The 25,560-nt window shown below is 45.9% G+C and overlaps 1 protein-coding gene across 11 annotated transcripts in view; it reads left to right on the top strand.

Annotated features, from left to right (window-relative positions):
• PHF21A (PHD finger protein 21A) overlaps positions 1-25,560 on the top strand; it is a 200,972-nt gene that overhangs the window by 159,889 nt on the left and 15,523 nt on the right. For 7 of the 11 annotated variants that reach the window (XM_040980168.1, XM_040980161.1, XM_040980159.1 and 4 more), the window contains 7 exons: positions 2,501-2,752; positions 4,260-4,349; positions 7,903-8,196; positions 19,116-19,214; positions 23,075-23,126; positions 23,860-23,939; positions 24,394-24,454. In XM_040980168.1, the coding sequence (XP_040836102.1) occupies positions 2,501-2,752; positions 4,260-4,349; positions 7,903-8,196; positions 19,116-19,214; positions 23,075-23,126; positions 23,860-23,939; positions 24,394-24,454 (928 nt within the window). The remainder of the gene's footprint in view (positions 1-2,500; positions 2,753-4,259; positions 4,350-7,902; positions 8,197-19,115; positions 19,215-23,074; positions 23,127-23,859; positions 23,940-24,393; positions 24,455-25,560) is intronic. The other 4 variants (XM_040980165.1, XM_040980169.1, XM_040980162.1 and 1 more) reach the window with 2 other exon arrangements.

The raw sequence follows: 25,560 nt of genomic DNA, 5'->3' as shown, positions 1-25,560 counted from the left end.
TTTAGAGCTACTCAAAATATTGGTAAACATTTCCTTGAACCAAAAGTTTCAATCATGCATGTATTGACCTCTCTAAAACCACAGCAAAATGCACAGCTGTGAGGTCCATGTCAGTGAGTTCTGCTGACCACAGCTTCTATCTCCACAGCCCAGGCTTGTGCCAGCGTTGAATGCCATCCAATCTGACTTGGTCCCACGTCAAAAGTGTTCTGTATATGAATGTTTTAAATTGAAAGAAAGGGCTGATACCACACTGTGTTAAAAAAAAAAATACTTGTTACAAATAGTTGCTAGCATATAGTTAGCCTGGGTTGTATACTTTTCTAATGGTAAATAGCTCACTTTTTACAAAAGATTAATTTGAGAGGCAGAGTTAGAGAGAGGGGAGGACAGAGAGAGGTCTTCTTCCATCTGCTTCTGATGGTTCATTCTACAAATGACCAGAATGGCCAGAGCTAGGCCAGGCTGAAGGCAGCGGCTGAGAGCTTCTTCCCGGCTGTCCGCACGCTGCAGGGCTCCATGCACTTGGACTGTTCTCTGCTGTTTTCCCAGTGCTTTAGCAGGGAGCCGGATCAGAAGTGGGGCAGCTGGGGACATGAACCAGGGCCCATGTGGGATGTTGACATGGCAGGCATTGGCTTAACTTGCTACACCACAAAGCCAGCCCAGCATTTAACTTTTATTGTCATCACCGATACAAAATAGACAATCTGCTACCACCCCCCAAAGTAAATACCACTGTGACCCCTCTCCCAGTTTAGCATTACAAGAAATAGTGGCACAGAGAATAAGCCACCTCTGTGTTACTGCCTCAGAAAAGAGGAAGCCAAGATTTGGGCTATGTTATTTGTGCATATTAATAAGGGTTGCTGATTAGGCTATGATGGAATAAATGAGACTAGCTCATTAAAATTTTTTTTGTTTGTTTAAAAGAAGGCTAAAGGATATAGAAAGATTAGATAATATGTTTGGGGAAGGCAGACATTGGAAGTATTGCCCACAACCAAACAGCCTGGTACAAGACCTGAGTGCTCTCCACTGAGCTAGCTAGTTACTAGGTAACTAGTAGCCGTATGGGGCATTTGAACCCTTCAAATGTGACAAGTTCAACTGAGAAACATGTCTTCGTTTCATTTTGTTTTAGTTAATGGAAGTGTGAGTAGGCAAATGTGGCTAGGAGCTCCAAAGGCATGTGCTGGAGTGGCATCAGAACCAGAACCAGCAAGTTGGACCAGACACATTGTCAAACTCCTGAGATGCCCACACCCCAAGTGTGATAGCACTGGACAGACGTGTGCCATGTGGAGGTTGTTAGTTTTTCTTGTTTGGTCGATGACTCCTTTAATTATTTCAGTACAAGTCTCACCTCACTCAATTTGCCCTCAGCTGTCTGAGGCTTTGGAAACTCATGAGTTGTTTCTGCGTTACCAGGTCTCACTGTGTCTTTGATCACTTGTGCAGCAGTTCCCCTGAGAAGAGGTGATAGGCAGTGACTCACACCCCTCTGATATCAATAACTGTGTGTGCTATAGTAGCGCACTAATAGGTTTTGTTATCTGGCATTGGGGATTTATGGCCTCAGAAGCCATGGTTGTGCTAATCCTCATGGGAGTTTTCCATCCTTCTCTCCAGAAAACGCCAAAAAAAGAAAAAGAGAGAGAGGGGGCGGGGAGAGAAGAAGGAAGGAAGGAAGGAAGGAAAGAAGGGAGGGAGGGAGGAAGGAAGGAAAGGAAAAACCAGAAGACCCTGTTTTTTACCCAGCCTATGGCACATGACAAAATTTGCGTGCTTTCTTCCCGTTGGGGAGGTTGTAGTGATTACAGGTAGAGATGCTTTGTTCCTTGCACATAAATTGAGAACCAGTGAAGAATGAGAAAAGTGGAAAGATGTACATATACTTCTGTTCTTTAACTCCCCCTCACCTCATTGGTTGTTGAACATCTGTGCTTGTGTTAGTCTATAGCTACTACAATGAACTTGGCCAGTTACCCATGAAGCTAGTTTAAGAAATGTAGCAAATTAGGGCCTGGCGCAGTGGTCTAGTGGCTGAAATCCTCACCTTGATAGCGCTGTGATCCCATATGGGTACCGGTTCTAATCCCGGCAGCCTTACTTTCCATCCAGCTCCCTGCTTGTGGCCTGGGAAAGCAGTTGAGGACGGCCCAAAGCCTTGGATTCCTGCACCCATGTGGGAAACCTGGAGGAGGCTCCTGGCTTTGGATCAGCACAGCACTGGCCATTGCGGTCACTTGGGAGGTGAATCATTGGACGGAAGATCTTTGTCTTTCATCTCTGTGTATCTGACTTTGCAACAAAAATAAATAAATATTTTTTAAAAAAAAAGAAATGTAGCAAAGCAGATATGGTTTTCTCCTGAATAAGAAACATTGTTACACTGAGAAACTCTGAGTTATTGCTTTGTTTTCTTCCAGGATTTAGTAGCATACTGTTGAGGGGATCACATTTCGTTATTGTAATACCTGTTCTCCGTGTTTCCCAGAAGACTGTAACCACAGCTTCTATGATTACCACAAAGACACTACCTCTCGTCTTGAAAGCAGCCACTGCTACCATGCCAGCCTCTGTCGTGGGCCAGAGACCTACCATTGCTATGGTGACCGCCATCAATAGTCAGAAGGCTGTACTTGGCACCGATGTCCAGAACACGCCAGTCAACCTGCAGACGTCCAGTAAGGTCACTGGGCCCGGCACGGAGGCTGTCCAAATTGTGGCAAAAAACACGGTCACTCTGGTAAGCCAGCAACTGTTAAGAACGGGTGGCCACGGGCGAGGGCTCAGGATATGCATTTGTAGCTCCAGGGTCGCATCCCTGCTTGCTGCTCAGATAACTTGAGAGGTGTGTTAACACCAAGGACCCGATTCAGGGCATTAGCTGAGGTTGAAACACAACCTGATGGAAACGCCCTTCGAAGAGCCATACACGCTGTCTCCCTGCAGCCTGACCGCAGCCCTTCCTGGGAAACCTGAGTGCACAGCTCTGCTGGACATCTCCCCGCAGGTCCCCACCCCATTCAGTGGATGGCCCCTGGGAAGTGCAGGAGGTAACCCAGGCCCTTCAAACTAGCCGGCAAACTCGAAAACTAAAAGCACCAGTGTCCGGGCTTGATCAGAAAAGGATCTGTTCAGGAAGGAAGTATTTGAGCAAGACTTGTTTATGAGATTTGTAGGATTGAGCCATTTAGAAAAGTGATGATTTCAGAAGCTTTGAGGAACTATATCCAAATTCTGATACGCAGTTCATTTCTTAACATGGCGGCTAAGGGCCCTTGGTGGCTTTGAAACGGTAACCAGTGATGAGTGAAACTAGAGAACAATAATGTGAAGCTCTATCCCTTACGCAGGAGTTCTTAGCACAGCATCCAGATCACTTGGCCAGATGCTGAGAGTTTGAAAATTTTCTGCAGAAATAAAGCCCTTCGCTGCTGGATAACACTCTTACATTAGGAGTGAGCCCATGCTGCCGGGCAGCAGGTCTACTTCGGACCAAGACTTTTTTTTTTTTAAATATTTACTTTCTTTTATCAGAAAGACAGAGTTAAAGAGAAATCCTTCACCTACTGGTTGACTCCCCAAAAAGCCACAACAGCAGGAGCTGAGCTCAGCTAATCCTGTGCCAGGAGCCTGGAGCTTCCTCTAGGTCTCCCACATGGGTGCAGGGTCCCAAGGACTTGAGCCATTCTCCACTACTTTTCCAGGCCACGGCAAGGAGCTGGAGGAGCAATGGAGCAACTGGGACATGAACCGGCTCCCGTATGGGATGCTGGCACTTGGAGGTGGAGGATCAGCAGTTGAGCCATTGAACCAGCACCTAGTCTTTTTTTTTTTTCTTTTTAAATACAAGCAGATGCCAAGGGTTTTTGGTTTTTGCTTTTTTGGGGCCAGGATGAGGGAAGAGGAGTGTTGTTTTTATTTTGTTTTTTAGCGCAAAAGTTCTTGAATGTCTCAGACCTTGCTTAAGGTTACTGAGCCTGCTGTGTTCCACACAAGGTGTGCTAGGCAAACAGTGTTTCTGTGGGGTAGAGTACCCAGACCCAAGAAGAGAGTTGCCTGAAGCAGTGTTAACTCAGACAGTTAATTCTATAGTATTTGCTTACAGAAAGTACCATGTGATCCAGAGACTATTGATGCCAGAAATAAGAATGCCTAGGTTTGATACTGAACCATGATTGTTCTCTCTGGTTTACTTATCTGTCCCATTTTTGTTGTTTTTGGGTTTTTTTGTTTTTGTTTTTTTTTAGCAGGTTCAGGCAACACCTCCTCAACCCATCAAAGTCCCACAGTTTATACCCCCTCCTAGACTCACTCCACGTCCAAACTTTCTTCCACAGGTGAGTAAACCAGTGACAAGCCCAGTGATGGGTCATGTGGAACAAAAACCTTCCTGGCCCTTTTTAAGCAGCATGCAGAGGGGCTGTCAGCACAGCTGAATGCATGTCCTAGCCATGTCCTAGCCATGCCCTAGCCATGTCCTAGCCGTGTCCTAGTCGTGCCCTAGCCGTGCCCTAGCCGTGCCCTAGCCATGCCCTAGCCATGCCCTAGCCGTGTCCTAGCTGTGCCCTAGCCATGCCCTAGCCATGCCCTAGCCTTGCCCTAGCCGTGTTCTAGCCATGTCCTAGCCATACCCTAGCCGTATCCTAGCCATGCCCTAGCCATGTCCTAGCCATGCCCTAGCTATGTACTAGCCGTGCCCTAGCCATGTCCTAGCCGTGCCCTAGCCGTGCCCTAGCCATGCCCTAGCCATGTCCTAGCCGTGCCCTAGCCATGCCCTAGCCGTGCCCTAGCCGTATCCTAGCCATGCCCTAGCCATGCCCTAGCCATGCCCTAGCCGTGCCCTTGCCGTGCTGCGTTCGCAGCCATTTGTTCTGACTGCTGCTCTCTCTGCCATTCAGTAGCTTGTTTTGTGGGTGTGATCTATTAGCAATGACCAAAGGGAGTGGCAGGGAGAAAAAAAAGGAAAAATAAAATTTCCTAAATATAAAACAATTATAGATAACACCATTATGAACGTTATGGTAACTTACTGCCTGGTAATGGGGGAAATATTCAATTACTATTTTAAAATTTATTTCCCATAAGCAAAAAAAAACAGGGAAAGAAATAAGCCAAACTTACCAGTAGATACCATTTCATCCCAATCTGGAAAGTGATGCTGTTGAGCCTCATACCTCAGCTGTAAAACCTTGACATAAAGGTTTAGGTCTGCCTGTTCACACTGTCCTGGGTGTGCTTCTCCTGCGTCTGGAAGGCCCCTCCACCTTCTCAAGGTTAAATATATGAGTTCAGGGGTTTTAACTTGGCAGGAAGGATGTAAGTCCCCTCTGAGACCCCAAGTTTTGGGCAAAGAGAAAAAATAAAGGAGTTACATGCAAGGTGGTACAATTTCTGCAAAGCCTCTGGGAAGGGAGGGTTGGGTAATGCTAAAATGAGATAAGATGAATTCTGTCACCTATCAGATAAATCCTTAATAAATGCCTTGGGCAGCAAACTCTGTCCTGGGCACTGTGGCTAGGCCAGTATTCAAGACAGGCAGTTGTCTGCCACAGAGCCTCAGGCACATACAGGTGCCAATTATGGGAAGGACAGAGTCATCAGAGCCTATGGGAGGCACCTCCAGCCTGTTTTCCACAGTGTTAGAGAAAGTTTCTATAAGATTTCCTTGGGCCCTGGCGCGATAGCGTAGTGGTTCAAGATTTCCTTAAAGGGGTGACATGCAGTCTGAGACTAGAATTTTACCAGAGTTGTCCTGACAAAGTTTGGTAGAAGAATAAAAATGTCCCCGGCAGAAGGTGGAGCATGCGTGCATGTTGGAGAGATGCATGTGAATGTCAGGAACCAAGAGATTTGCTGTGTGAGCTCAGAGGGCTGGGTGGCTGGAGCTGAAGCCCAGCAGAACACTGCTCCAGAGCCTGTGGGCCCTTTGTTGTCAGCAGGAACTGGGCTTTCTTCCTATGAGTAGGGGTACCTGTTAAACTAGAATTTCCAAGTCTTTAATGTGATATTTATGCCTCACACAATCCCTCCTGTCTGTGTATAGAAGAGATTGAAGATGACCAAGACTGTGGGCAGAAAGAACAGTTAGAACATTGTCATAATGGAAACAGCCAGTGTGTGGAGAATCTTGCTGTATACCAGGCCCCATGCTGGCTACTTTATGTGGGCTACTTATTTGAATCCTCAGCCATAGTAGGTATTACTTAGCTAAGGGGTCTAAGGCTCATTAGGCCAGATTTTTCAAACAAGGGATTGCAAACCATTAGTTGGCTAGCAAACCAATTCACTGGATTGTAACCAAGAGTTTTAAGTAAAATGAGTAGAACTGATTAGGAAATATTAGCAAGCTGCTGTGTCCTCTATTTCAGGCAGTTTTGCTTTATAGATGTATACATGTCTGCCTGTGTATACCAACTACAGTATAAAATGAATATCCTACTGTAGGTCAGTAATAGCTACCACCAAGTTTGTTATGAATCCAGCTAAACTTTCAGACTCAACTGTCCCAGGCCATGCTTGGCATGAGGTAGAGCAGCATGTCAGCAAGATGGCATCATACGTCTTTCTTCAGTGGGAGTTCCTATAGCAGCCCATTCAGCAGTCCCTGGAGCTGCGCAGGAAGAGTTTAATTACAAGAAAATTAGACAGTGGGAAAGAGAGCCCCACATAGAAACATTCCCTACAGGAGCCAGAATATCCTGTTGCGGTTCCCTAAGTATGGCTTTCAAGGTCTCCACATTGGACCTAGCCAGGTTACCATCATCCCACTCACAGAAGGCTAAAGCACCAAGTCCCGTCAATGGAACAGTTCCCTCCCTGTGAACTGGTATGTTGAGTACTAGCATGAATCCTGTTGCCTAGTAACATTGTTGACATGCCTACCATTATTGGGTTTCTAGAACAGAACCAGAGAGTGAACTGTAGCTTCGATTCTCATGCATAAGGCAAAACGCGGTTATCTGTAGGGTCAGTGTTTAAAAATTTGTGATACAGGCGTCAAAAGATCAGGTGTGTTGTCTAGGGTTACAAAGCTAGCCAACTGATAGAACCATGATTTGTACCTAGGCAAGGCTGCCTCCATGTTTTTAACACCATTTTTTCCCCCCAAGTCTTCTTTTGGTAAACCAAATGTAAGCTAGGGTAGTTGCAGTGAGGATAAAAAGAAGTCAGGGATTTGGGAAGTATTTAGGAAGTAGGGTTGGAGGAATAAGAAGCATCAGGTTTTATTCTAAAGCCTGTTATTTACTAAGGTGATTTTAGGATGAAGCAGCAGAAGGGGGCCCTTCCACCCATGTGGGAGAGCCCGCAGAAGCTCCTGGCTCCTAGCTTCAGCCTAGCCAGGCAAACCCTGGCCATAGCAGCCAGCCATAAAGGGTGTGGGCCAAAAGTTCGTTCTCTCTCTCTCAATCTTTCTCCCTCCCTCCCGCCCTCCCTCCTTCTCCCTCCCTCCTTCTTTCCCTTCCTTCCTCTCCCTAGCCCTTTAAAATAAATAAATAACTCTTTTAAGAAACCAAGAGTTTGAGGGCCCAAAACGGGGGAGGGATGACCTGAAGTTGTGCATGTAAAGAAACTACGCTCATTGGTGACTTTCTTGCCTCTCTGGGCATAGGTTCTAGCAGAACTGTTCTCTGGTTCCCTCCTTGGAGCTCAGGGAGCTCAGACTACAGAGCTAGCATGGTACGCAAGAGAGAGCTGAGGGCTTAGAACAGAAGCCCTGTGTGGGTCTTCGTAAGAGCCGATAGGTCCTTTTTAAGATTTGAGATTTATAGAATTAATAATATCAAGATAAATATTAATAAATATTTGCATCAAATAGATTGATGTTTTAGATTCATAGGACTTAAGAAGCTTCTTTAAATAATAGAGTAATTTTGTTTCTTTCCTTCACAGGTTCGACCCAAGCCTGTGGCCCAGAACAACATTCCTATTGCCCCAGCACCTCCTCCCATGCTGGCTGCTCCTCAGCTTATCCAGAGGCCCGTCATGCTGACCAAGTTCACCCCCACCACCCTCCCCGCATCCCAGAATTCCATCCACCCCGTCCGTGTTGTCAATGGACAAACCGCAACCATAGCCAAAACGTTCCCCATGGCCCAGCTCACCAGCATTGTGATAGCTACTCCAGGGACCAGACTCGCTGGACCGCAAACTGTACAGCTAAGCAAGCCAAGCCTTGAAAAACAGGTACGGACGTGGGTGTGTGCCTGGCCTGGGCAGTAGCTGGGCCATTCAAGTGTTTGTGTCTGGGATGTGTCTAAATATGTCTCCTCAAGGGCCCTTCCTCTCAGCACCCTTATTGAACACCTGCTGATCATCCAGTGATAGTTTGTTTACCAATCAATGCCAGGGCCGCTCTTGTCCAACGAAGTTGACTGAATCTCTTCCCCTCTTATAGGTGGCTTCAGATTCTTGTGTGAGTGGGCTCCCCCTGCTGGTTCTGATGCAGAAGTTCATGGAAGGGCTCTGTGGCCCCGGGTCAACAGAAACAGCCACATTAGTTTCAGCCCAGATGAAGATATGACTGAATAAGGAATCAGGGGAAGGGATTTTATGTAAGGCACTTATCTTAATTATTATGGATAATGAGCCAAACAAAAAAATTTCAAAAAGGTTTTCTAAAATTCTAGAGCAAAGCAGGGATGGTGAAACTTTTTTCTGCCAAGGGCCATTTGGAAATTTATATCATCATTTGCAGCCCATACACAATTATCAACTTAAAAATTAGCCTGCTGTAGATTTCTTGCTGAATCCTGCCTCTGGTTGGCTTGGCAAGGCCAGTGATTTCACAGGCCTTACACAGCACATGGCCTAGACATTCTCCATCTCTACTCCACAGCATCAAGCCGCCTCAGCTGAAATGCTGAAAGTGTCATTTAAATTTTCTAAAGTCAGAATTTCTCTTTTAAACATGAGGTTGGAGGCAGGCCTGGTGGCACAGCAGGTCAAGCCACAGCTAGAAGGCCCGCAGCCTGTGTCAGAGTGCTGCTCGCAGTGCCTGCTGCTCTGCTGCTCCTCTGACTTCCCGATCATGCGTCCTGGGAGGGATGGCTCAAGTACTTGGGCCCCTGTTCTCTTGGTGGGAGATCTGTGTAGTTCCTGGCTCCTGGCTCCTGGCTTCAGCTTAACCCAGTCCTGGCTGTTGGAAAGTGAACCAGTTGATGTAAGCTGTCGGGCTCGCTCCTGCTTGCTTTCTCACTCCCTTGTTCTTTCAAGTAGATGGAAGTGAATACACTTATTTAGCAGAAAGTTAAACTTGTAACTGTTACTAAGGAATTACAGTACTGTGATTGTATAGGGGAAACAGTGAGAGGGGGAAGTAGGGGCAAGGAGGAATCCATACACGTATAAAATTATGCCATGGAAAATAATAAAAATATATAATTTTTAAAATTTAAATTAGGCCACAGTGGAATTCAGGTGACCTCTAAACATTCTTAAAGCTCCTGTGGCAGAAAAACCCCTAAAAACATGAAAAAGGGTTTCTAGGCAATCAGCTCAACTGAATCCTATTTGAAGACAGCCCAGTGATGAGAAAGAAGAGCGTTGAAAGCAAGCCACGCTCTTGCAGGAAACTGCTGGCCGCAGTTGCTGTCCTGTGTCCCACCCGGCAGACTGGGCTTTTCCCTCGTTGGACAGTGGGGACCCTGAGCCTGCGTCTCCGCCCAGGTGCTGGAGAGTGAGGACTTCCCTGCTGCCCAGAGAGGCCGGGAGCAGCGAGCACTGCGCCCCTCCCTGGGCAGCTCCGCAAGCAGCAAACCTTACCCGCAGAGCAGCTTCGAGGCCTGCTGCCCAGGGTTCCCCGGGAGAGGGAGCCTGCCCCACGCCCAAGGGGCTTCCGGGGACACGCTGGGAGAGTATCCGCCTATGTCTTCTGCTTCCTGGCAGCAGGACTGCAGTACTGAAATACAGTGGGTCAGGCGCATAACTGCACAAGTGTGAACAGCGATGGATTTGGAGACCGCCTGCCTGGTGCCCTGCGCTGGCTCCCCAGGGCACTGACGAGCCCTGTCTTTGTGTTGAAATAACTTTTCATGGCACAAACTTAGATTTCTAAAAATTATTTCTCTTTGGCTTCTTCTTGTATAATTTTACCCCCAAGTTTGTTGCTTTTAACAGTTTCTGTTCGTCCTGAAGTTTTTTCTGAACATGCTCACACATTTTTAAAGAGAAAAAAAATCAGGAGCCTGACGCGATAGCTTAGATGGCTAATCCTCTACCTCCAAGTGCCAGGATCTCATGTGGATACCAGTTCATGTCCCAGCTGCTCTGCTTCCCATCCCAGCTCCCTGCTTGTGGCCTGGGAAAGCAGTGAAAGATGGCCCAAAGCCTTGGGACCCTGCACTCATATGGGAGACCTAGAAGAAGCTCCTGGCTCCTGGTTTTGGATCAGCTCAGCTTCAGCTATTGTGGCCACTTGAGGAATGAATCAATAGATGACAGATCTTTCTTTCTGTGTCTCCTTCTCTCTGTAAATCTGCCTTTCCAATAAAAACATTTTTTTTTAATTCTTTATTCAAAAGCAACTTTGACAGAGGAATTGGGGCCAGTGTAGCAGTATAGCAGGCTAATTCTCTGTCTGCAGCACTGATATTCTATATGGGTACTGGTTCGTGTTCCAGCTGCTCCACTTCCCAGTCCCACTCCATACTTATGGCCTGGGAAAGCAGTGGAGGATGGTCAAATCCTTAGAGATTTGCACCCACATGGAAGACCCAGGGGAATCTCCTGGCTCCCAGCTTTGGACTGGCACAGCTCCTGCCATGGGGTCATTTGGGGAGTGAACCAGCAGATGGAAGATCTTTGTCTGTCTCTCCCTGCCTCTCTCTGTAACTGGCTTTTCAAGTTAAAATAAGTCATGAAAAAAGAATAAAAAGAGGAGAGAATCTAGCAATGTATAATTTAGTAACTTGCTCTTTTTCCACTTAATAGATGTTGAGCATCTTTTCATGTCCTGGACTTACATGTTCATGGAGCTTTTAATTTTAAGTATAGCATTAAAAGATATTCGTGCTGATTAAGAATGTAAAAAAGAAATTGAAGAGGAAAATTTCATGGTCTCTCTTGTTTATGCTTTAATAGGGGAATTCAGTCATTGCTATTTCAGTTTAACAAACCAGTTGGCATAACAGTCTGCCACATTAGTGAGCCCAGTCAGCACAGTCTCTAGACTACATTTCATTCTCAGAATTCTCTTACTTGAGTTCTTTCTACTCCTTGTTCCCTGTTTTATGCTCCATTTCCAGGATCACATGTGTAGCTGTTAAGCCGTCTCAAAGATGGGCCAAGAAGGAAGCAATATAAATAGCCATGGAAGTTTCACTTCGAGTCTCTCTGTAGAATCATCAAGCCTGTGTCCGACATTCTGTGTGCAATGGGCTCCTTTATGATCTCTGCTCTGTCTTTTACGGCAATAACATCATTGATTTAATAATAAGAAAAAGTGTTAAGCGCCAGCTGCTGTTCCCCACGTGGTGTCTGCATACAGGGGTGGGTCCCCCCATTTGCTGCGCGGAGCTGGCTGTGCAGCACCAGGCGTGAGCACCCATGTGGCACCCATCAGGCTCTGCCGCAGAGGAGGAAGCGCAGCACCTTGTAAGGGCCTGTGGAGTGTGGCCTTCCCCACAGGGGAGGACCAAGGTGGTACCCGGGACCACACCCACCTGGCCTCATTCTGTAGGAAAAGCCACATTCCACTGTGGCTCTGATAAGCAGGTGGTGGTGCTCAGAGCACAGCAGCCCAAGGCATGTTTCCGACTGGAAAGTAGACGCAAGCATGGAAGCAGACCAGCGTGTTCCATCTCTCACCGCTTCCCTGACCTTCTCCATCTACTTGCTATGGCTTAACTCCACCACACTGTGCCTGCTGCCAGTGACGCTACACTGTCTACACCCTGCTGCAGGCATCTCATGTATGTCCCCAAGCCTGAAATACTGGGATGGAGTCGGGGACAAGGTGCTACAGGAAGACGGTCAGGTGGCCATCCTGGCCCCTGCTTCCATGTATATGATTTTCATAGGAAGCAGGACACATCCCCTGCAAAAAAACAATGCTTACAAGTTGAGACCATCATCCAACGCATGAGCAGGTTTGAGTCACCTCTTCGTGTGACTTGAGGACTTCCCTCAGGCTGCTTTAACACTGATGCCACAGTAAGGAAAACAGATCCAAGTGACCAAACCAGATTTTGCTTTGCCCTTAATCCCAGTTTACTTAACTTGGTTTCATTTACCGTGCAATTATTTGCATGTGCGTTTTTTTTTTTTACATGCAGCCAGATCTCAGCTGGTAAATTTGAAATCCAGGATGTATAGTTAAATTTAACTCTATACTTATCTATGATATTCAGGTTATTTTTAAGTTTATTTTTACCAGAAAGTCAGATATACAGAGAGGAGGAGAGACAGAGAGAAAGATCTTGTGTCCGCTGATTCACTCCCCCAAGTGGCCACAAAGCCCAGGGCTGAGCCAGTCAGAAGCCAGGAGCCTCCTTCAGGTCTGCCATGCGAGTGTAGAGTCCCAGGGCTTTGGGTCATCCTCCACTGCTTTCCCAGGGCACAAGCTGGGAGCTAGATGGAAAGGGGGGCAACTGGAATACAAACTGGTGCCCATATGGGATCCCAGCGATGACTTTTTAGCCCACTGGGCCATCGTGCTGGACCCAATATTTAGGTTATTATCTTTTGTGATACTAAAAAGAAAAAAAGCACTCCAGGACTTAGCAAATACAAGTAGCCATGAATGTGAAGCAAGCATAAGCTGCCCAGGAACAAACAAGGAGACTTTTATTTTCTTGCTTTCAGTGGGAATCTGAATGTAAGAGAAAGCACTTTTTTATTCCTAGTTCCTCTGTAACATAGTAAGGGAGACAAGCGTACTAGTATTTGGCAATTGAAAGTGGAAGACTGATAAACTGCAATGGGATATGTTCCATCCCAAGGAAGCAGCTGCCTCTTGGCAGTGACCAGTTGTTACCATAGAGAGACTTTTCTGAGAGAAGTCCCAAATTTGTGTGTTTTGAAAAGATGCCTAGTTTTAAAAACACTGTACAGGCAAAGGAAAGGAAAAAAAAAAAAAAAACAAACATCTGCAGGGCAGCTTCAACTTTGAAATAAGACATTCTAATTCTGTTAGCAACCAAACTTTATAATTAGTCTTTTTTGTTTTCTAATCTCATTTCTTAAAAAAAAACTAAAGTCACATCATATAAAATTAACCATTTTAAAAGTGAGCTATTTAAAGCCCAGTGCAGTAACCTAGTGGCTAAAGTCCTTGCCTTGAATATACCAGCATCCCATATGGGTGCTGGTTCGTGTCCCAGCTGCTCCACTTCCCATCCAGCTCCCTGCCTGTCGCCTGGGAAAGCAGTGGAGGATGGACCAAAGCCTTGGGACCCTGCACCTGCGTGGGAGACCCGGAAGAGGTTCAGGGATCCTGAATTCGGATTGGCTCAGCTCTAGCCAATGCGGCCACTTGGGGAGTGAACCATCAGACAGAAGATCTTTTCTCTGTATCTCCTTCTTTCTGTAAATCTGCTTTTCCAATAAAAATAAAAAATATTCTTTAAATGAATGAATGAATAAATAAAAACAGTATGCATTTATTAGCTACTTGTCACTCACCTCAGCCCATGCCCCTGGCAGTTAGCAGTTGGCCTTCTTTCTGTAGACTTGGCTGCTGTGAATATTGTGTGTAGGGAGTCATACCGAAAGTGACCATTTGGTTCTGCCTGCTTCCGCTTGGCACTGTTCTTTTGAGATTCTCTGACCCTCACATCCTGTCAGTGTCATCTTCTCTGGTGGCCGAGTCGTGTGTGTACAAGTGCTCAGCATAGTCTGTACGTTCACCTGCTGACGTCATTGGAGTGTCTCCACCTTCTGGCCATGTGACCAGGCCTGCTGTGGGCGTCTGCGTGGAAGCTTGCGTGGGAATCCCAGGAGCAGTGCCGGAGCAGCCTGCTTTCTCCACATCCTTACCATGCTTAGGGTTTCCCTTGTTTGGCTTGAGCCATCCTAGTGGTTGTGATCCTGACTTACACTCCCCTAGTGACTGACAGTGAGGAGCAGCTTTTCACGTGTTTCTTGGCAGTTTACATGCCTTCCCCAGAGAAATAGCTTTTCAAATTCAGTGCCAGATTTTAAGTGCAGTCGTTTGGCTCTCAGTTGGTAAAATTAGACTCTTGTTAGAGCTGTGATTTACAAATATCTTCTATTGCATTAGTTGTCTGCATATTCCTCACGCTGACTTCTGATGCACAGCTAGGTTTTGTCTTGGTCTTGTACCCTGAAACTTCACTGAACTCATCTGTTGGCTCCAGAAATTGTCTTGTAGATTCTTTGGGAGTTTCTACATATTGGATTGTGTCACCTGCAAATACAGTAATTTTGTGTCTTTCTTAAACTGGATGACTCTTCACTTCCTTGCCTAATTGCTCTGGCTGGAATGTCCACCCCAATGCCAGTCGGCGGTGGTAGGAACTTCCTTGTCTTGTTCCTGGTCCTTGGCAAGTGAATGGGCCTGCCATGTGTCACCAACAGAGTGTGATGTCAACTGTTTCCTCACAAATACTCTTTGTAGAATTAAAGAAATTATCTTGTGAGTGTTTCTATCCTGACTGGATAGTGGGTGTTTTTGAAATAAAGGTTGTTATTTATTTAAGGGACACAACACAGTAGTTAGATTTATAAATACAAGTTGAAGTGCTTACTGCAGTACGCTAATTAGCGTATCTGTCTCCTCATGTCATAGCTTTGTGTTTGTGTGTGTGTATTATATTTTGTCAACTGCTTTTTCTCTGCAATTTTAGATGATCATGTATTTTTTTCCTCTTTAGTGTGGTAGAGGAGTGGTCTTCAAGAATATTTGTGTTATGGAAAAAGTATGCATATATAAAAGTAAATTTATCTTTTGATTCTATTTTCCACAACTTAAATCCCCATATTACATAGATTTTACTATTCCTGGGATAAATTATTCTTTTATTTTATTACAGTCCTGTGCTAAAATCATTCAACATGCTGTTAGATTCACTTGCTAGTGTTAAGAATTTTTACATCTTTATTACTAAGGGATATTGGAGGATTCTTTAAATGTTAGAATTCACTGTAATAATGCCATTTGGTCATACTTTTTGATTTGGGAAGATTTTTATTCTAGTTCAACCTCATGTGCCTATGCTGAAGTTTTCTGTTTCTTCCTAAGACCATTTTTATAGTATATATGTTTATAGGAATTTGTTCATTTCTCTTATGTTAATTTGTTGAATTATTCTCTTACAATTGCTTTATTTCTGAGATTAGTAATAATGTCTAATGTCTCTCACTTTGTTTTTAAGTCTTACTAAAATTTGTCAAATTTTGTTAATCTTTTCAAAGCAAACACTTTTGGTTTGTTGATTGTATCCTCTTGTTTCATTTCTCTCCACTCTATCTGTTACTTTCTGACATCTTTTGTAATTCTTTCTAGTTTTTAAGATGCACAGTGAGGGTATTGATCTGAGAATGCTTTTTTACTGCAGACTTACTAATAGCTGTGAACTCCCTCTGAGCACTCCTCACGGCACCGCCACCTTTCCAAGTGATTTCTTCCTTGACCTTTTGGCTGTTTAGGAGTGTGTTGTTGAATGTCCACAGACTTGGGAATTTTCCAGTTTTTCTTCTGATTTTCAGCTGCTACTTCTATTTTGGTGAAAGAAAACCCTTTGTCTGATTTCAGTCTCTGAAAATTCGTTTTGTCTGGTGGCCTAGTAAGTTTTCCAACCTGGAGAACTGACATGTATGCTTGAGAAAAATTTGAGTGTGTTGTTGAGTATTCTTCATATGCCTATAGGTCTGGTTGGGATATGCCGTCGTTCAGATCTACTGCATGTTTATTAATCTTCTGTGTAGATGTTATATCCATTATTTAAAGTGGGCTATTGAAATGTTTTTCTTCCATTGTATCAATATTTGATTCATATATTTGGGGGCTCTGCTTGCTGCATATGTAGTTAGTATATCTTCCTCTTGAGCTGATGCTTTCGCCAGTACACATTTACCTTTTGTGATTCTTGAAACCGTTTTTGGCTTCGAGTTGGTTTTGTCTGATGGCAGGGTAACTTTCCCTAAAGCCTTTCAGTCATATTTCTGTGAAATAGCCCTTCTCATCCTTTCACTTGCAGCCTCTGTGTATCTTTTGCTCTATAAAGAGTACCCACCAGAAAACATATAGTTTAAAAAAAAAGATTTATTTATTTTTATTGAAAGGCAGGAATATACAAAGAGGAGGAGAGACAAAGGAGATCTTCCATCCGTTAACTCACTCCTCAAGTGACCACAATGGCCAGAGCTCAGCCTATTCAAAGCCAGGAGCCTGGAGCTTCTTCTGGGTCTCCCATGCCGGTGCAGGGTCCCAGGGTCCTCAGTTGCTTTCCCAAGCCACAAGCAGAGAGCTGGATGGGAAGTGGAGCTGCCGAGATTAGAACCTGTGCCCTTATGGGATCCCAGACTGGCAAGGCAAGGACTTGCTAGGTTACTGTGCAGGGCCCAACATATAGTTTTGATTGTGTATTTTAATCTCATGACATTTTTAAGTTGATTATTGGGAATGAAGAACTTGTGCCTTTTTACTTATCTTAAGTCTTTTTTTCTTCTTAATTCCTCCAATAGTATGCACTTTTGTATTTTTTCCTAATATATGTTTTTGTACCTTCTGATTTCCTCTCTTGTATATATTGAAAACATTTTCATAATGATTCCCACGAAGAGTATGATTAACATTCATAAGATTTTAGCAATCTAGTTTGAACTGGTCTTAGCTTAGTTTCTTTTTTTTTTTCAATTTCATTTATATTCCCAAACTTTACTCCTGTATAACTATCTCCCTCCCTCGTTCTGCTGTTGTCACAAATTAAACCTGTTTGCATTGCGTACTTGCTAACATGAAGGTATAATTCTCGTCTCAGGAATTTTTAGTCATTTAGGAAATAAAATGAGGAAGTTAGAAATCAAAAATACTACACTACTAGCTTTGCTATTCACCTGAGTGGTTACCTTTCCTGGAGTTCTTACTCATGGAGCTTTCAGTTACTGCCTGCCTTTTTTAAACTCAACATGACAACTCTCTTTAGCATTTCCTATAGGGCAGTTGTATCAGCAGCGAGCAGGGCTAACATTTGTTTATCTGGAGCCATCTACCTTTATACTTCATTTTTGCAAGATGTGGCCTCTTGGTTGATACAGGGTTTTTGTCCTACAATATTAGGTATGTCGTCCTGCTGCCTTTCGGTCTGTAGCTTAGCTGAGTGGCTCTAGCTCAGGGGCCCTCACAAGTTTGCAGTCAAAGTCGCTGACCAGAACTACAGACCCTCATGGCCGGAGCTGGGTAATCACGCCCCAGCCCAGCTTGCGGGCATGCCTTGCTTCTCCGGCTGCTGGCCGGAAGCTCGGTTCCTTACCACTTGGTCCTCCTTAGGATGCTGCTTGTTGCCTGGCAGCTGGTTTCCCCCAAGCAGGAGGTTCTTGAGGGCAAGATGCTCCCCTTGAAGTTTTGGTTTTTTATCATACTTCTTGGTGCTCTCTGACAGTTGTGTGCTTATACTCTTCTTGAATGAGAGGCAAAAATGTGAACCCCATGGCAAGGAACTGATCGAGTCCTTCCCAGGGGCATCCCCTCTCAGTGGAAGTGGGAGTGTGAGACTCCCAGGGACCTCCCACAACTTGGTTGGAGCAGCAGACCCTGGTGGTTGACCTTGTCCTGTCCCTCCAACCTCATCCTTGTGGCCTTCACATGCAGAGAGCTGTGAAAATGAATATTTGGCCAGCTAGGGCCTTAGCTGTGTCGCTACAGACAGCTTTCCCATTGGTTTGTTTTATGGAGGAAATGTATTCTTTCTGGTCAGAAACACAGGGGGTGGGGGAGAGAGAAAAGAAGGCAGAACTCCAGTGTTTCTTATGTTGGGTCTTGTTGCTCACTCAAGATCTGTCAGCTCTCTGCTGATCTGTGTGAGATGTCATCCTTGGGACGAAGGATGCCAAAGCAGGAGGTGCGTCAGCCAGCCCCCACTCAGAAGCAGCTTGCGGGATAGAGAGAGTAGCGCAACAGAACATTGACAGCAAAACCAAACCCAGGTCAGCGGTGTTGGCTGCAGCTTGGGGAAGAGACGGGAAGTGGCTGGGAAAAAAAGTGAAAGAGCTTTGTGACTGGGTTGGTGTTTCAGATCTAGCAAAACAGCTCACACAGTATGATGATTTTTGATTTTTGTATAAGACTGAAGGCTTTCACATGAGTCCTGCCCATCAATAATCAGACCATTTCATCCTCTGTTATTCTAGTATGTGGCAATACCATAAGAGAAAAGACCCCACATCATCTTCTCAATTTTGAAAAAGTACGTTAGGCTGGTGTTTACAGGTGTGTATTTGCTGCCGTAAAGTCATCTCAGTATTTACAGGGGACTTTAGGAAATGAACCAGCTCTCAGGTCACGGCAGGAACAGTCATGCAAGCCCAGCCAACCAGTTTGTGACCTGCCATTTATGTGTTCAGCTGCTGATGTAACTGGTGTTTGTGGTGTTGGCATGGATGCCTCTGGACATAGAGGGGGAAGGACTCTCTCATGGCATAGTGCTGCAGGCAGGCTGTAAAGCAAGGGGAGTTCTGCCAGCTCCCTTACGTTGTGCTCGGACTTGTCCTCAAACAGAATGTATACATAATGAGTTCTCAACGTCCCATGGAGGTTCAGCCCCAAGTGGACTGGGATGGACGCGGGAAGAAGGAGCAGGTCTGCTTCTGGAGAGATCCCCACATCTCAGGATACATCGAAATCAGAACACCCTCTGCCTCCTGCTTCATGGGAATTAAGCCACAGGTTTTCTTCCATACAGTCTAGAGCTGTAGTTCATGTTCACTCCAGTATTAAGTAAACTTAATAACTGAAATACAGGGGGGCTTCCCATTTTATGACCCCCACCCCAGCAGGAAGTTCCTAGCTCTGACTCCTTTGTGAATGTGCTCCAAATCTAAGTGTGTGTGCTGTTTTTTCTTAACTGCGCTTAAACTGCTGTGTGTTTTCATCCTTTTTAGTGAAAAAATAAACGCTGAAGTACCTTTTGCTCTTGTTCCCCTAGACAGTTAAATCCCACACGGAAACAGAGGAAAAGCAGACCGAGAGCCGTACCATCACCCCGCCCGCCGCACCCAAACCAAAACGGGAGGAGAACCCTCAGGTAGGGCCCTGTCCGCGAGGCTCGGCGCCACCCTCGGCCAGCAGACCTCTGCCCGCGCTGTCGCTTGGGCTCCCTTGCATCATGCTTCTCCCTTATTCAGCAACAATGGGATTGCCAAGTCAGGCTGGCCGAGGGCAGACCTCTTAGCATATGGTCCTGCATGCGCATGTGTGGCATGTGGGCCTTTCGGTTGTCTGAAAGGCAGAGTTTTGAGCAGGCGTTGTCCAGATTTTCACATGCTGAAAATCTGAAATGTGTCTGACACCATTTTCCCAGTTCTCCTGCCATGTTCCTAATGCTGAGTGTGCTGCGTCCCGGCCAGTGTTGACAAGGTGTCCTGCTTACTCAGCTAATGTCTGCTTATCTTACCGATTACAGCTGTTAAATGTGCATTGTTACTACCTTTGTATTATATTAGAACCCCATATCTCAAATGAATTAGCTCCAAAAGAGTTCACTGAAACATGCAAGTAGGTGGGGGGGAGGCATTGTGGCACAGTGCGCTAAACCACCACTTAGGATAGCCACATCCCTTAGGGCCTGAATGATCTCCACTTCCAATCCAGCTTCCTATTCAATGCACCTGGGAGGCGGTAGGTGGCCTGGTCCTTGCCGCCCACATAAAGGACCTGGTTGGAGTTTCTGGCTGCTGTCTTTGGGCCTGATTCAGCTGTTTTAGGCATGTGGAAAGTATGAGACAGCAGATGGAAGATATTTTTAAATCTCTCTCTACCTTTCAAATAATTCAGAGTGAATTTTAATATCTTTTTAACAGTAGGGCTAAGGGGCGGACATTTAGCCAGGCGGTGAAGTGGCCAGTTAGGACACCTGTGGCTCATATCGGGGTAGGTAACCTGGATATGAAGCCCACTCTAGTTCCTGACTCCAGGTTTCACTCATGCAAACTCTGGGAGACAGTAGGGATAACTTTAGCAGCTGGGTCCCTTAGCACTCATGGGAAAGACCTTCATTAAATTCCCGGTTCCTAACTGGGCTGGCCCAGCTCTAGTGGCTGTAGGCAACTGGGGAGTAAACCAGAACGTGAAAGGCCGTGTCTCTCTCTCTCCACCTCTTACATAAGTAATTTTTAAAGGAAGAAATGAAAATAGCCTCTGTCTATAGCGCAGTTTACATAGAATCATACACATAATAGCAGGTAAGATCTCCACACAAATAGAGACTGTGAGGCTGTTGGTCCTTAGACAAGAGAACATTTTAGTTTGATGCTTTTTCACAAGCAACCATAGAAGAAAGATGTGGACAGGTAATAGGATGATGACTATCTGATGGTTGGATTTTATTAGCCCAGTAATCTATTTCCCTCTATTCTCGGTGCATTCGTGTAATGAAACCATGTCAAGTAGTAGCAGGAAGCTATCAAAACCTCATGTCATTTTTTTAAAGCAGCGGTTTATTGAGCAAGTCTAGGTTTTTCTAAAACAAGTACGAAATGTAATTCTTTCTGATACGAAATGAATTTTTACTTTTATCTTTAAAGAAGGAATCAACACTCGAACCATAGAGGTGCTAGTCACACAGCTTTCTGAGAAACTCCTAAAATCCTCCATGAAACTAGTGACACATTTGCAGCTGGAAGAGTAGAACAAACTCTTGGCAGAATTTCCTTATCAAGGGAAACTGACAGATATCTGATGTTAGTGAGGCAGCGAGGACAAGCAGGGACCATCAGGGAGAGTGACAGAAGGGTCACCTTCACATTGGAACTGTCATCACCTTTGTGAAAGGACTGAATCAGCTCATATGTTTGTGGGGGGGGGGGTGACAAACTTGTTGACAACTGTCATTCCACAAGGAAAGTTTTGTTTTTGTTTTGCTTTTCACTAAATATGTTGTGAACTTGATCTAAACTGGCAAAGGTGACTTGGATGTGGAGGGCTGGAAAGGGTGCTGGTGCTCAGTACCAAGGGTGCCTTTGAATGCCTTTGAATGCCAGTCCCCATGCTGCAGTACTCCAGTCCTCACACCACAGTACTCTAGTCCCCACACCACAGTACTCCAGTCCTCACACCACAGTACCTCAGTCCCCACACCACAGTACTTCAGTCCCCACACCACAGTACCACAGTCCTCACACCACAGTACCTCAGTCCTCACACCACAGTACTCCAGTCCCCACACCACAGTACTCCAGTCCTCACACCACAGTACTCCAGTCCTCATACCACAGTACTCCAGTCCTCACACCACAGTACTCCAGTCCTCACACCACAGTACTCCAATCCTCACACCACAGTACTCCAGTCCTCATACCACAGTACTCCAGTCCCCACACCACAGTACTCCAGTCCCCACACCACAGTACTCCAGTCCTCATACCACAGTACTCCAGTCCCCACACCACAGTACCTCAGTCCCCACACCACAGTACTCCAGTCCCCACACCACAGTACTCCAGTCCCCACACCACAGTACTCCAGTCCTCACACCACAGTACTCCAGTCCTCATACCACAGTACTCCAGTCCCCACACCACAGTACCACAGTCCTCACACCACAGTACTCCAGTCCTCATACCACAGTACTCCAGTTCCCACACCACAGTACTCCAGTCCTCACACCACAGTACTCCAGTCCTCATACCACAGTACTCCAGTCCTCACACCACAGTACTCCAGTCCCCACACCACAGTACTCCAGTCCCCACACCACAGTACTAGTAGAGAAGCCGAGGGCCAGCCTGGGATCTGGCTCTGTTGTGAAGGAATGTTCAGACGCAGGCGTGCAGTCCGTTGGGAGCCAGGGAATGTATCTCATCTGTGTGCAATGTAGAAAGTGGGTGGTGAGGCCAAGTCTGCTTTGCTCCAATCAGAGTATTCTGGCTATCAATGGATGGGTGCCCACTTGTGTTTTTAAAATAAAAAAGGTTTACTTGGGATTCTGAAGATTGTAGTCAAGGGCGTTTCTGTGTCCTTACTCGTCTGAGGGTCTTGAATAGGCCAGCCCCATCATCCAAGGCCCAGCAGCAGAATAGTTGATATTGAAGCTAAAGACATAGCTGACATTAAGAACTCTACACAAGGATGTCTCTTATCAGCTATGATGATATTTGCTCATTGCAGAAAGAGGTGGACGATGCATTATTGCATAATTAGAAGCCACATGCAGTCGGGGCCTGGAGAGTGAAGGTGTGTTTTTCACATCACATGTGACCAAAGAGCAGAGCAAAAATGAGTCTTTTACTCCGTCCACTCTGGGGCACAGTATTCAAATCCACCACCTCCTCTGGAGCTCTGAAGGGAGTCTTCAGAAAGAAATCACTCCATCATCTTTCATCTGTGTTTGTTTGCAAAATCACAGTGTTAAGCAGAACCACATGCTCTCGTTCCTGGGCATCATTTAGCTCTGAGTGGACATTTCCCCATCAATAGCAGGAAAGGTGCGGGCAACCCTGACCTTGTTAGAGATCAGCAAAGCACGTGGAATTTGGAGCTTGTCATATGGGAGGCTCTTTAAGAACCCTCTGCACGTTTTTGGTTATAAATCCTCTTCCCTTTAAGAAGATTTTGTCCCTTTTATGGAGAACATTGGCAACAATGTTAAGAGGATTTTTCAAGAAGTGGGGCAGGTCTCAAGTCATTGAAGGTTGGTGACTTCTGTTGTAGAGGACACAGGCAGATGCAGGCCCCAGTCGTCCTTCGTGGCCTCGTTAGACCAGAGGTCCCCTGGAGTGGTTCTGAGGCCACCTAGGGGAGCAGAGGCCTGCTCTCGGCTTATCTGAACCCAGCCTCATGTAAGGCACCTCCCATGGGGCTGGCTTCCCCGGTGTCTGACTGGGAACTGCAGCTGGCTTTGTGGGAACCCAGACTGAAGTCTGTTCTTCTTTTGTCTCTCTGACACAGAAACTTGCCTTCATGGTGTCTCTAGGGTTGGTAACACATGACCATCTAGAAGGTAAGCGAAGAGATTCTTGGCGTTGCCTTCTTTCTGGCCCACAGCTTTGTTCCTGAAAATGGTGTTTGATTGAATTCCTAGAACAGAAAATTGGAACACAAATAGAGTATGATTCAAGCAGTGTGGACTTTGTTTCCTTTAGAGGAAAATTACCTGCCTGCTGTCTACTGTTTAGGCCCTCCCCTTTCTACCATGGTCAGCCTCATGGATCCCAGGGGCCTGAACGAAAGTGACTTCTGTTCACTTGAGAAAAACCATTTTGTTTTGTTTTGTTTTCATTTCATTCCCTTTTATTTTTTTTCTGAAAGTACCAAATGGTGCTTGACTGAGAAGTCTTTCTCTGTATTTCTCAGTTGTTCCAGAGGGTCAGCATCCTAAGCCCAGTTATAAGGCTCCGCCTGTCCTGGTTGCTCAGTTCAAGAGTGAACTGTGGTTATGTAGCCCAAGTCTGTGGATAGACTCCACCAGGTGTCGATAATAGATCAGTTGGTTCGAAAGTGTGTTCCATTGATACTCTCTGAGCTGCAGAGTCTCACTGTGAGGCAGGGGGTCTTGATTTCCAAAAGGTGTGGGTGAGAGGTTGCACCTGTGTGTGGCCAGCCAACGCTGCTGCCACATGTCAGCCAGCTGCTCTTCCTGATGTGTTGTGGGAAAGCAACAGAGAAGAAAATGTAGTTAAGCTTTTCAGCTCCTCGAGAGTTCTCTTTTAACTCAAACTTTTTCTTTTCCCAAGAAATCCAAAGCAAGAGGCAAGAGCGAAAAAGAAGAACCACAGCAAATCCGGTCTACAGCGGGGCCGTGTTTGAGCCAGAGGTAGTCCTGGTGGCCTGTGGCCCCTCCCTCTCCATTCCGGTTTTACTTGGGAATGGCTCAGTGCCTCCTGTCTGAGAACGTGCACCCTAGTTGTACTTGCATGACTCCTTGAAGTGGCGGCGTTTTCTCTCATTCATCACATTGTTTAGTCTCTATTATCCACCACTCACTCCCTAGGATTTCTTTCTGACTTAACAACCGTAAGCTTGTCTTATAATTTTCATTCATCCTGACCTTAAACACAGCTGTCATCTACAGCAAAGGCAGAGCTCTCTGGAATATTCTCGGAGAGCCTAGCGCTCGTACTAAAATGCTGTAGCACTGAGACCAGGAGGTGATCTGCACTATCTAGTTGGCATGTTGACAGGCATGTTGCACGTGGTCTTTAGCTGTGACAGTATCAGTGGTGACCCTGCCCTTCAACCAGTCACCTTTCCTTCTTCACTCCTCAAAGCGTAAGAAGAGTGCCGTCACATACCTGAACAGCACAATGCATCCTGGGACCCGGAAGAGAGGTGAGTCCCTTTGGGTATCTCTCCTTTGCTGTTTGCTGTTGCTTTTGCCTTCCGTGTTGTGTGTCTTCTCCCTCTCTCTCCTCCCATTGCCCTGGAACTAAAATTCCTCTATCCCTCAAGAATAGTTATGCTGTTACTCTCTGAGATTGGGGTCTGGGGGGTTAGGAGGAGTGAGATTTCTCCCTAGGGTTCTCCGTGCGGTGCGCAGTCAAAAGCTGACTCAGGAGAAGGGCTTAGTCCTACAGGCCGTTGTGCCCCAAGTCGGCCAGGCTGTCCGTGAATAGCACAGAGAACAGAACACCATGTAAAGGAAGCGTCTGAGCATTATTAAGCATAACAGAGCACACTGCCGTTGCCAAGGTGCTGCTAATAGTGTCTCAGTCGTCCTGCTGCCTGGAGTGTGACTTGAAGTTTCTGTGAGTGGCAGATTTCCAGGAGGAGAGAGCTGAGGGCACATGAAAAGAGGGTACAGAAGAGGTCACGGTCAAAACAGGCTCCCAGAAGCAGAAGTTCCTGAAGTGCGCCACTCCCAGCCTTCAGACCTTCTCCTTGCGGGCATGCCTCCCTTCTCTTAGAACAAAAAAAAAATACAGCAGCAGCTCTGGCCATGCAGATCTAAATAGGTCTTAATAGCTGAAGGTTTGAGCACATAAACAAGGTACTGAAATTGTTCCTTGATGTCAGCAATACGTCCCAAGGTCCCTTTCTCCACACGGTAATGTGTCCCTGAATTATAGTTCTAGGCTGGCGAGGTTGTAGTGCGAGTGGAGTAGCATACTAATGTTTGCACATGCACACTTGGCATCAGAGCTGAATGGAGGAGGTCATCGCGCCCCTTACCTGCTTCAGGCAGGACCACAGCCACATCGTTATCTTCCCTCCCTGGCATAAAGAGTGCCAGCCCACCCTTAGTGACCCATTGCGATGATTCCTCAGTCCTGTCCTTTAAGTAGCCACTGATATTTGATGGGAAACTCTTTAAGTGATTGCTTTATGTTGATTGCTGGGCCACAGTAAGCAGTCTGTAGGTTATTTTCACGTCGTTTCGTTTTTGGTTCAGGGAGTTTGCTGGGGTTTTTTGTTTTTTTTTTTTTTTTTAAGTGAGC

The sequence above is a fragment of the Ochotona curzoniae genome, unplaced genomic scaffold (genome assembly GCF_017591425.1).
Source record: "Ochotona curzoniae isolate NIBS_2020 unplaced genomic scaffold, NIBS_Ocur_1.0 contig_3432, whole genome shotgun sequence".
Taxonomy (NCBI): Eukaryota; Metazoa; Chordata; class Mammalia; order Lagomorpha; family Ochotonidae; genus Ochotona; species Ochotona curzoniae.
Note: the sequence above shows the minus strand (reverse complement) of the source record. Positions and strands in the feature narration are given on the sequence as shown.